Source organism: Myzus persicae, unplaced genomic scaffold (genome assembly GCF_001856785.1).
Source record: "Myzus persicae strain clone G006 unplaced genomic scaffold, MPER_G0061.0, whole genome shotgun sequence".
Lineage (NCBI taxonomy): Eukaryota > Metazoa > Arthropoda > Insecta > Hemiptera > Aphididae > Myzus > Myzus persicae.
Genome location: NW_019104106.1, coordinates 39712 through 52516, shown reverse-complemented (window position 1 = coordinate 52516; position 12805 = coordinate 39712). Strand labels below are relative to the sequence as shown.

At 26.8% G+C, this 12805-nt stretch overlaps 3 protein-coding genes across 3 annotated transcripts; all 3 read right to left on the bottom strand.

Moving 5' to 3' along the window:
• Window positions 1-9705, bottom strand: LOC111038810 (the record flags this gene model as incomplete). The annotated part of the gene is made up of 3 exons (XM_022322047.1): window positions 9592-9705; window positions 402-601; window positions 1-151 (listed from the first exon to the last, which is right to left on the bottom strand). Coding segments are annotated over exons 2-3 (270 nt in total), but the record flags the coding sequence as incomplete, so codon positions are not given.
• A 902-nt stretch (window positions 9706-10607) lies between these two features.
• Window positions 10608-11321, bottom strand: LOC111038812. Its single transcript, XM_022322049.1, has one exon. It carries the CDS (start codon window positions 11319-11321, stop codon window positions 10683-10685), a length of 639 nt encoding a protein of 212 aa, XP_022177741.1. The 3' UTR covers window positions 10608-10682.
• Window positions 11322-11426: 105 nt separating this feature from the next.
• Window positions 11427-12605, bottom strand: LOC111038799. The gene is made up of 2 exons (XM_022322033.1): window positions 12428-12605; window positions 11427-12340 (listed from the first exon to the last, which is right to left on the bottom strand). The coding sequence occupies exons 1-2, from the start codon at window positions 12603-12605 to the stop codon at window positions 11427-11429; spliced, it is 1092 nt and encodes a 363-aa protein (XP_022177725.1).
• Window positions 12606-12805: the final 200 nt, after the last annotated feature.

The following is a 12805-nucleotide window of genomic DNA, read 5'->3' as shown; positions in this document are numbered from 1 at the left end:
TTTATTATTTTTAATTAATTTTCGTTTCGGATCTGATGAAAATCGATCCAATATATCCCGTACAACGTCATTTATTTTGATCGCAATATTTGTATCTTTTGAATCCCGATTCGTAGTGTACAATTTTATACTGTCCTCCGTATGTTTCCATCTAGTATAAAAAAATTATTTAATATTCATAATAATATTATGTTTATTTATTTAATCATGTTATAGTCAAATATCAACAATTCAATCCTTGAGCTCATTATTTTAATTATAAATTTCATTCACTCGTGATGCATAATGTTAGGTGTAGGTTAATTTCTAATAATGAATCCGTCAGGTAATACATTTCAGCATTGATGATATTTAACTATGTATTATATATTTAATCAGTTTTTTTTTTTTTTTTTACTAACCTTTCAGCTGACGGAATATCTTCAATCGTTTTGACTTTGTAGTGTTGAATAACCCAGTAGTCCTCACACTTTGGTGCAATAGGACACTGGAAAGTAAATGAATTATTTCCCTCCATCATTGTTAAAGAATTGCTTGCGTTATTTTCAAAACTTCCTTTCGAAATTAATTCAGCAAAAATATCCTTATATGATTCTGTGTGCTAATATATAGAATAAAGTTACATTTCAATTTATACTTAAAAAGTGCCCTAATAACACAGGGATATCTAAAGGTAGGTCCATGGACAGTCAGACGGGAACATTTAGAGCTATTCAGGAACATCCCGATCAGGTCCCAGGCTTAAAATCGTACATCCAAAGTAATATACCAAGTATTGCTTAATGTCTACTTCCCGGGAACGTTCCACTTTGACATTCCCAGGAAATTCCTATATTAATCCTATACTTGTATCCCATAAATGTACCTTTTACTCAATCACTATTCATCCCGGCCGGGATATATACCGGCATATATATATGTATATATAATAGATGCATGGGTCAAATTTGATTCTTTAAAGAATATCCATAATTCTGCAATTTTATAGAATAGTTTATTAAAAGTAATTATCATACATTTATATGTATATATACATATACGTAAAACTACTAAAAATGTCATTATTACAATATTGTAATCTTAAAAAAATGAATTAAAATTATAATTAAATTGTGTTTAAATGATTTTGTTTTTCTCTGGAGAGTCTGTCTTTAGAATGTTTTAACCAACTACTTATTGGTTTCTTCATTAATTCTTCCGTTACATTTGGAAAACTGTTCTTTAAAACATCTGAAAATAATGTAAAATGTAATAATATAAAAATATATACATATATATTTAATAGAATATAGAATGATATCATTCAATCTATCTGGCAATATTAGATATAATTTAATTTTTAAAATCAATAATTTTTATAGTAACTTCTGAATCTTTCTCATACAAAATTTGTATATTTAAATTAAATAAATGAAGTCGTACAAAAAAGTATAACTTTTAAACAAACTTGTTTTCTATCAAAGTTAAAACTATTTCTCATCTGAATAATGGCAAATTAAATATATAATATAGTTTAAAAGGACACTGCATAGCCATTTGTTGTCTTATAATCTTACAAGTGTGTAACATAGCAAATTTGTGCTCTTTTATCTGCAGATCACGTTTAGCTCTGTTAGCTTAAAAATAACAGTGAATCGACTTATTTTGAAACTTGATGGTAAGAAAATTATTAGTCTTTGTATGCAAGCTTTTAAGGATAGTTCAGTTTTTTAGTAAGTTATGCATATTATAATATAAAGTAAATTAAAAATACTAATAAACCACTTAAAAGCTGAAATATCATAAAAACTTATATACAAATATAAATAATGTTCTTACCATCAAGTTTCATAATAGGTCGATTCAATCTAATTTTTTAACTAATGAAGTTAGGCATCTGCTGAGCTTCAACTTGCATGAACACACTTGTGCACACAAGACGGAGACAACAAATATCTGCATAGCTTTCTCTCGATGCAATATATACAAATATATTTTCTCACCGAGAAGAAGTCCAAAAAATTTTGTTTTAAGAAGACCTAATTTTTCATCTGGTGCTGGGCGTCTTCCAGCAGATAATCCTGTTAATGTAATTTTTGTTCCTAGTTCATTTGATATAACTTTTGTTAAAATAATTTTTACTGCACTGGGTATATCAGAACCACCATACATTAAAAGTTTTGTTCGCTGTAAAATATTAGGACAAATTAAAAATAGAATAACAATTTTCTTATTATTTATAAATTGTGATAACATGTAGGTATCTTACAAGTAATTTGTAGTAGTTCTCATTTTTTAATAATTCAGTAATATGTAAAAAGTCCTCAGGTTTTTTTAATGGATAGTAAGTTTCAAAATGGATATCAAATTCTTCACTTTGTGCATTATTTGGTTCACCAATTTGTTGACGTCTTAAAAAATTAAGCATTCTTTCTTGGTTTAATAATATCTTATCTACTTTCAATTTGATTTCTGCTGTATAATTTGTTAAGTGTTCAACTTTTTTATCTAAAAATTTAAAAATATATATATTATAAATGCTTTTTTTATACACCATTTAAATAAAAATAAATTATATCATGAAAGTTAATACCTAACTCATTTGTTGTAATAATTGCTGTTTTGTTTAATAAAGTATCATCGCATAGCTGTACGGTTTGTTTATTTAAGTTTATATCAATAGTTCCAGGACTTGTCATAAATGTCATATCTAAAGCATTTCTTAACATACTTGATGCTATAATAATTTTAAAAAAATAATATTAAAATAGAATTTTAAGTTGTATAAATATTGTCATTAAAGAAGTACAAGAAATAAAATATTGATTTACTTTTTGATTATAAATTAGAATGGGATAGGCATATATATATATGCCTATCCCATCCTAATCGGAATATATACCAGGTTAGGTAATATTCACCTAACCTATATATATTTTACCGGCAATATGGATAATCCGGTATTTTGCAAAATGCCTAGGCATTATATAAAATGCCAAAAATCACTAGGAAGTATACATAATACGAGCTTTACCTAGGTATTATGTATAATGCCAAACGGGGAGTAGGAAATATGATAAAAATAAAAATAATTGGGTATCGCCTATTACCAACGGCTTTACTAATTTATATGTAGAAATTTTTTATTTGATAAAAGTAGACAAACTCATGAAGAATTTTGTATAGAATTTTCAAACCTTAGATTTAAAATTAAAAATTTTTATGAATTTCTAACTCAAAATAAATTGCAAATTTTCGTGTTTTTACGTATTTTGTCAAAATTCGAACTTTCAATGCTTATAAAAATAAAACTAGATTTAAACATAATATCAATATGAGTTTACCAAATGATGCAAAAGTTTTTGGACAAAAATAAATAAATTATGAATTTATTTTAAAATTAAACTATATATATATATATATATTTATATATTTAAACTTAACTAATTTTAATAATTTAAGTACTTTTAAGAAATATATTAAACTTCTAGATTTGACTTGTACTTAAATAAAATTATTTAAAAATGTCACTCACTTGTGATGAATTTATTTGTATTTTGTACTTTATTATGTTTACTCTATTAATCTAATATAATTTACATTGATTTAATTCTGATTAAAGTTGATACATTAAAACAAAATTATTATCGCATACATACCATTAGTCGTAGTTTTCACAGGAGTTTTTATCATTTCATCAATTTGTGTTGATGAAGTTATAAATTCATTTTCTTTAATAAATTCAGTATCTATTGTTTTAGACAAAAAACTATTGGTCAACTGGTTACCTAAACATAATGGAATAATTTTATTTATTAATATTTAAATATACATAATATTTTAATATTAATTACTAGTTCTGGTAATGCTTTTTAAGTTGTGTTATGAGCTCATAATACAATTTATAAAAACACAGTTATATACCTAATGGTCATTAACCATTTTATACATTTGATATAGGACATATCTATGTATTTGCTTACAATTTTAGTAAATTTATTTAAATATTCAATTTACTTGTTATATTTGTAGTTTTAATAGGACTTTTTATTACTGCTGCGTGAGTTGAAGTTAGTAATTGATAATCTTCTGATGCATTGTGTATTGTAGTAGAAAACAAATGGTTTTCTGAAAATAAAACAAAAATTAAGGTATTTAATATTAAAAATTGACAAATTTATAAAATGTAAAATATTTATTCTCATCCAAATATTGCTGCAATTGAAAGTGTTTCTACTGATGCAAAGGAAACTTGTATACCAACTCAAACATCTTTTACATATTTTAAATCGAACAACTAGAATTTTGGTTAGTCATATAGCTATGTTCTACGTGTGTTTAACAAAGACAGAAAATCTCCACTTCCAATCCCCTTAAGTAATTGGTTTTAAAACAAAGGCACATAGGTATGAATTAAAAGATACCTACTAAATATGATAAATTGTACATATAAAAATTAATTAATTATATAAATACCGGAAATTGGTAAATCACATGACATTTCATTCTGAAGAATATCGGCACACTTTATGGTATTATGAATAGTTGGAAAAGAATTAAACATTGATTGGGTAAATATTTTGCTGTTGTCATTATCCTCATTATTCTTTTTCTTTTTTAAATTTGATGCATAAGTCTTTTGAGAAGGAAGGTCGAAAAATGATTGAGATCCCTCATCGTCACTTGATGAATATTTTTTTTTTGCATGAGTACGTCTTTGTGTTTTGACATCATCATCAGTATTGATATCCGTAAAATTTTCTGCAGTTTTTAATTTGTGTTTAGCATTAATTATAAAATCATCTAAATAATAATGATAAACATGGATTAATAAATATTCATCTGGTATGTACAATATATGAAATATGCTTAAATGTTTAAGTACCTAAGTATCACTTACCATCAGATCCATATATTTTAATAATTGTAAGTGGTGTAAATTTATAATTGCTGTTACAATTTATATTTGGATCAGCCATTTTTGACACTAAATTGTCATACAATTTAGGATTTTTTAAACCAACAGGATAGTAAAAAGTTAAATCATTTATTTTCCAGTTTTTTGGAACTATTTGTAGTCCATCACTAAATTCAACGATGATGTATTTTCTAAGAAAAGTAAAACACATAAATGTTTGTATAAAAATATTGGTAGTATATTATGTTATTAAACTACTAAGACAAGAATAGCTTAACTTAAATATTATAATGTGTATTATTGTATTGATAAAGTGACAAATAATTAGTAATTTATTTATTTTTAATTTTATAAATTTATTGTATTTTTGGAATTTCGTCTTTGTCAATATGAAGAAGAGGAAAAGCTGCATATTTAGATTTTTTTCTTGGAATTGGATAAAGACAAATTTTTGAATCAATGTGATGAACTGGCCAACTTGCTAGTTTTGAGAGTGTATGGACTTCATATATTCCTAGTTTTGAAGATAAACATGGTAATGTAAATAAATTTTCTTTTCTTAAAAATTTTCTACCAATTATCACTTCACATAGTAGTTTTTTATGGTATGAAATATTATAAATTTTAATAATATCACCATTTATTGTACTACAATATTGGTTTTTAGAATCTTGTGAAATTAGTGTGAATTCTTTGAATTTTAAGGCTTGGTATTGAGGACCACTAGTATCATTAATAAGTGGACCTTTTGAATGTAACTTATAATAGATAATATTTTTTTTTAAATCACAATTGCACTGAGATACATCATTAAATTTTGCTTCATGAATCCTTCGAACTATTTGTTGCAGCGGTTTATCATCTTTTTTTATCATTTTTTTTATTTTCTGCATATAATTTTCAAATTTAAAAGTTGAAAATAAATCCAAAGATCCATAATGTTCAACATCTTTAGCCAAATGTAGTAATGCATGAACATTGTGTGATATATGATGTGTACCATAAATCAATTTGAAAGTCTTTACAAAATTAGTTAATAGATCTTGGCAATAATTTATGAACTCTGGCTCATTACAATATTTACCAGTACACAAAATACGAATAGCAACGTGTAAAATCAAAAAATGTATATAAACTTCTTCAGATACTACCGAATATAGAACAATTGGACCATAATACAATAAGAATTGTCGTAATTCTGTAGCTTTCCACTGTTTCCACATATTAAAAGACCTTGGCTTTCTTTGGAATTCCAAAGGTACAAAAGGTGTAATATTGTTGTCTATAGAATTTGAAATAATTTTAACTTTGCTACTAGACAGTCGAACTTTGAGACTATCACATAACCATAAACTTATTAATTTTTTAGTAACACCAAGACATATAAGATGTTGATAATCAAGTGGTACATTAGTAACTAAACCTAAACCCGGTATTTCAGTTAGTGCAGTTTTCCCCATATGATAATCTTCATCTTTATAATTGTTAAAATCTATATCAGTTCTCAAGACGATCGTTTCCGAAGGGAAACAAACTCGACGTTCTATATATGTACCTTCAGTTGTACATTTGGTACAGCTGGAATATCCTCCATGATTTTTTATGCATAACATATATGATTTTGCCGGGGCATCAGCACTTATTCCTTTAATATGGAATTTGTACTTACGACCATTAAATTCAAATCCACTTTCAGTCATATACTTAGATTCTTGAACAAAATCATTCAAAAATTCATTAGAACTAGCTGGTTTATGTTCTTTGCCAAAGTATACACCAATTATAAAAACATGATTATATTTATAAATTGATCCCAAAATTGGCCAAACCTGACTATTTGAAGATTTTGCTATTGGGAGTCCATCTATATTTATCATTAAACTAATAGTAGAATTTGATGTACAAAATAAAGGATGTTGTTTTAAAAAATGAATTATACCACATTGAAGACCAAAGTGATAGTACTCCCCAGGAAATACTTTTTTTACATTGGTAGTTCTAAGAGTCTGCATTAGTGTTCTGGCATCCCTGGGCAAATTATCTTCAATGACATGTGGTCTAATAATTTTTAATAAATTAGAAAGTGCTTTATGAGTTATATTGTTTTCAAGAGTCCAAGAAACTAATTTTTCGTGTAAACTTTGATTTTCTGTAACATCTTTATCAGTAGATGTTTCTGATGGCATAAAATTAACAAGCTGCATGTTATATTCACTATCCAATGTTTGTTTTGAATGTATAACTGATATTTCCTCTGATATTTTTGAAGAAAGAGATTCAATTACTGGACTATTCTCTTTTTCACATGACACAACTTCATTATATAGAGTACTTTCAGTACTAACTGTACTCGAAATATTAGTTGACGAAGAACCAGAAACTATGCTTCTTTCTTGAATTATTCTTCTTTTTAATTGTTTTGATGTTATTACATTTAATGGTTTTTTTTTCTCTTTGTCACATTTTTCTCTTCCCTAACAACAATATTATTAGGTAGGTGTTTAAACTCTATAATAATTAATCCAAATATATAAATAAAGAGAACATTAATTAATGTAAAATAACCATATTATATTATATTGTATTTTTTTTATCTAATCGGAAATATAGCAAATTAAAAATGTATAATTAATGATTTATAAGGGTACTGCAAAACTTAAGTGCTTTTTTTCAAATTTTTGAAAAAAATTACTTTAAAAAATCTAAATTAAGGTCAGTGGGAAAATGTTGAGGTAATCGTAGACATTTATAAGTTTAGGTAATAGGCAAGGCTGGGCATTAACGAGTTAAAAGTTAAAATTAAGTTAATTTTAGTGCAAAGAAAATGCAAGTTATTAATGAGGTTTATTTTGGAAAAGTAGGTTTTTTGATAGCTAGTTAATACTTTTATGTATCATTTTAAAAAATTTCCCCAGTAATTTTCTTGAGCGTAGAAAAACTAATATTATGTGTGCAATTTTTTATTTTTGCAAATTAGAAAATTTTAACTGTAAGTTAAGTTACTTAGTTAATATTATTACTTTTTTTTTTTAGTGAGTATACAATATATAGTAGGTTAATTATATATAGCTAGTAGCTACATTACCTATCATTTCCTGAATATATGTAAGTATTTGAAATGCAAATAAATAAATGTATGACCTATATAGGTCCTATAGTCTATACAGTATAAATAGTATAATATTAAAAATAAAACAAAATTTGTTTGGCTTTAAATAAATTGCTTACCGTAAATTAGACATGACTGTTGAAATATAAGGCTAACATATACTCTTTGTTCAATATAATCTGCAATCATAATGTATATATAATATTTATATTATATATATAGCATATATAATATGCTCAGTGACAAAATAGGTACTATAATAAAATTACTTTTTAGAATTTATAAACTTACCAAAGCAAACTAGCACGAAGAGATAAGATATATTGACAAACGAATCAATCATCAAGTTATTGAATTAATAATTATTATGTATTTTAACAATTAACATCTAGGTGTAATATAAGGTAAACATATACTCTTTGTTCAATATAATCTGCAATCATAATGTATAATATATAATATAATATGATATTTATATAATATATATATATATATATATTTAGCATATATAATATGCCCAGTGACAAAATAGGTACTATAATAAAATTACTGTTTAGCATTTATAAACAATATAAACTTACCAAAGCAAACTAGCACGAAGAGTTAAGATACATTGACACAATACTAGAAGCAATATTTAACAATTAACAGTATAACAGGAACAGTACTATGTTCACTGCACGTGTAGTACACTGACCGGACTGACGCGATGTCTCGATGTCAACAAATATGTCTGCAGACGTCTGACACTCAGATGCTAAATGGCGGATGCAAATTAAAGATACCAATTGACAATTGACAAACGAATCAATCATCAAGTTATTGAATCAATAATTATTATGTATTATAAGAATTAACATCTATAGCCATCTAGGTTAGGTAGATTAATGTAAGTTAATGTTAATTGTTAGTAGAAAATAATAAAAATAAGAAAATAATATATTGTTGGATTATTCGTTAATCGTTTATCTTTAGGTTCGCAGCGAAATCACGTGATCGTACCAACCAATTATAGTAAAGGCAACTAAATATAATAATAAAGTAAATAAAATTCTGGAATTCCCCATTAAATAACTATCAATACAAAATTGTCAGTTCACTCAGTTCACACTTTCACATTCACAAATTCACAATCACAATATTATTGTTTAATATTATATTATTCAATACAACACAATATAATATATTTATTATTTATGATATATAAAATTACTTGTATCCACTACTATATATTATATACATTTGATAATATATTATTATAATAATATAGTGCTCAATATACACTCGCCATATTTCCCCACCATACATTACTATCATAATAATAGTTAATATAGCCGGTCTATAGCCCGTCATCTACTATCTATCTTTTTTATTTATTGTCCGTGGTATTTTCCTTCGAAGCCTATCCCATATACATCCCACAAACTTCCATTTCAGATGTCCCGCGTTGGAACTATTTAGTATATTTCCCTTTGACGTCCTGTGTTATTAGGGTGTGTGTGTGTGTGTGTGTGTGTGTGTGTGTGTGTGTGTGTGTGTGTGTGTGTGTGTAATATTGAAGAAATAATATAATATTACTTATTACCTTTCCTGCGGTCTTTGTCTTTTTGATATTGGCTTTTGGTTCTAAATCATTTTTTCTTTTATTACTGCTTGCTTTGGCAGGTTTTGCGATAGATATACTTTCAGTTTCATGCTATTATTTTAATAAAATTACAATACTATTCATATAATAATTATCAAATTATGATTTGTATTACACACACACACACACACACACACACACACACACACACACACACACACGGAGCGTATTTTATGGGATCCATAAGAAAAAGGCTACGATATTAGATCCGGCATTAAACATCAATTTATATTAATTGGACCAATTACAAAAATTATAATAAAAATTGTTATATTTGATGTGATAAAAACAATTACCATACACTCAAGAAATTTTTAAGATATTATATATCCTTCCGAGATCCAAAGAATGTATAAGAAATATTAGTATAATGTGGGATCCAGGAGTGTGATTTTGATTGTTTGGCGCATCTTGTTAGATCCAGAGTGTATTTTATTCAAAAGGTTATCATCTTATTAGATACATTAAACGTTGCCAAACTTCCGAAACAGAACTGATGCTTATACACAATGTGGCTGCATGTTGCAACAGTAGGTGTGAAATGAGAACGGACAAAATGTACCGCATCAGTATCAATAGGACTAGTGAAGTAGTGACTACACAACATTTAAACTAATTTAACAAATACTTGAAATTAATCATAGTAGTAAGTAATATAATATTTGAATTAATAACATCATTTTTAGTTTATCAATAAATGAAATAAGAAATACAAAGATATTCAATGTGTACCTATGCAAATAGTTATACATAATATAAAAACAGCTTCATTACTTAATTATTAAATACAAATTGGTATATGTTTACTTTTTAGACTTGTTGTATATATTGTAAATAAGTTTTATTTTTGAACAGTTGTGGATAGTAGTAAGTAATATTATATTTAAATTAATAATAGGTACATAATTTTTAGTTTACCAATAAATGAAATAAGAAATACAAAGATATTCAATGTGTAACTATGTAAATGGTCATACATAATATAAAAAACAACTTCATTACTTAATTATTAAATACAAATTGGCATATGTTTACTTTTTAGGCTTGTTGTATATATTGTGAACAAAAGTTTTTATTTTTTTCCATGGCTTATTTTCGAACAGTTGTGGATATTTTATTTTTAGTGCATTACATTCATCTTTTTTAGGTGCTTTATTTAATAATATGTGTTTCTGAAAATATTCTCTCGTTACTTTTTTCTCTTCCTCTGACCAGCATACTCTTACATGTTTCTTTTCTTCATTTTTCTTTTCTTCAGGTTTATTGTTTTTAGTTGAAGCTATTACTGTTATTTTTTTTTCAGAATGATCTATTTCTTCATCTGAGCTTTCTTCTATATCTGTTACTAAGCTGTCCATATTGATATCTATCTCATCTAAACTCTTACCTCTGTACTCCTGTCCTTGCCCCTTTTCCATCATTAATAATAATTTACTGACTTTGGCAACTTGAAAAGTACTTTCTGAAAGGCGATACAATTGTTTGTGGACTTCTTTAGAGTGTCCCATAAATGTGGCTAGTTGTTCAATATCACTTTCTGATAGATTTAACAGTTGTGCTACAGTAGCTACCTGTTTCCGTAATCTTGTAGACGTTAAATTTTCTGGATTTTTGGCACCACAGTCCTTACTAAATTTTCGAATTGCATCTGATCCTCTCAAACAACTCATAGTATTAGGTAATGCAAATAAGTATGTATTTTGTTTATCAATATAGTTTGTAACTTTTCTTGTTTCAAGCAATAGCTTTATTGATTTTTGTAGGTTGGGAGTAAATCAAATTGGTACACCACGACCTCGCTTGCCTCTTATCACAATCCTTTTAAATTGTTTTGTAAGATGACGCTCCATTTCGGAAAGAGATGACTCAACCTCCTCTTGAGAAACTTCACTTGGTGCAGATACGTAAGTTTCCAAAAATATGCGTTGGACTTCACCAGACCTTCTTCGATTCAGTAAAATTAATTGAGCTAAAATACTTTCTTGCAATTCTTTATAAGCTTTCAAATTATTAAAATCTATTTTTAAAGCTTTCGCACTTTGATTTTGAATATTTATTAAGTGGTTTCTAAATAGCATTATATCTGAAGTAAGAGGAAGATAAGCTGGCTTATTCCATTTCTTCTGATACATTTCTTTGCTGGCATTTGTTGAAACCTCATATGACCATTGTTTATCAATAATAAATCTCATATTTATTATTGATTGTTGGATATTTCTTTGTTGTTCATCTAATACAAGGTTGTCACAATTTTTTAAAAGATTAAACTCTGCATTATCACAGCACTGTTTCAATGAGCTGCCCATTTTTAAAATTACTGAAGGTGAACCAAATGTATCTGTGGATGTATCATGATTAGCAACAATTTTAGTACATTTTACAATGTAGTCAAAATATTTTGGAACTAGACAGTCTTGTAAAGATTTAATACCCGGTACCTCATCTTTCATCTGAATTACAAGACGAGCAAGTGTCCTCATTTTTTGGGATACAACATTTACTAGGTGCTTCTCTTTATGGCATTTCAAATACCTTGATCCGAAAGCTTTTATAAGGTGATCTGTCTTGGCAACAGTTGAAATGGCATCGACGGCCATTCTTGGAAATACTTCATTAATAAGTTGTGTGTCATGGTCAGTAAATGCCAATAAAATATTATGAGCGTCGGCTTGTGCTCTATTATTTCTACCTTGTTTTGGTTCAGATATTTTACTTTTACAATGTTTTATATGTCTAAATAAATATAATCTTTTATATAAACCATAGCAATATTTACATGGTAAATATTGTGTTGCGTCAGAAGTTTCAGAAAACGCATTTGGGCGCCTAACTGGTTTAATATTTTGTTCACCACCTATATTGCATAAAAAGTTTCCTTTTTTCCGAAGCTCATCTGATAGCTTTTTTCTATCTTTTGATCCTTTTTTGAGGGACATATACCGTGCAACTTCCATTTCTGTTGAATGATTTCTTATGATATGTCTTGTAAAATTTGTCACATTTTTTTCACAGAAAATACAGTTATCACTTTTATCCCAACATCGTTTATTATTTAATGGTTTTTTCTTTGATACTTCAATTAATCCTGTGAAATTATAACCTTTTTTTTATTCTTTTAGACAAATCTGTTACTTGTTTTGGTAAGTTTTGTTTT

What these genes read in the sequence shown, in the direction of transcription:
- LOC111038812 (XM_022322049.1), bottom strand. Translation starts at nt 11,321, where the DNA reads ATGAGTTGTTTGAGAGGATCAGATGCAATTCGAAAATTTAGTAAGGAC.
- LOC111038799 (XM_022322033.1), bottom strand. Translation starts at nt 12,605, where the DNA reads ATGGAAGTTGCACGGTATATGTCCCTCAAAAAAGGATCAAAAGATAGA. An exon ending in CGCAACACAATATTTACCAT is followed by an intron (nt 12,341 to 12,427) that starts GTAAATATTGCT and finishes AACCAAAACAAG; the next exon opens with GTAGAAATAATAGAGCACAA.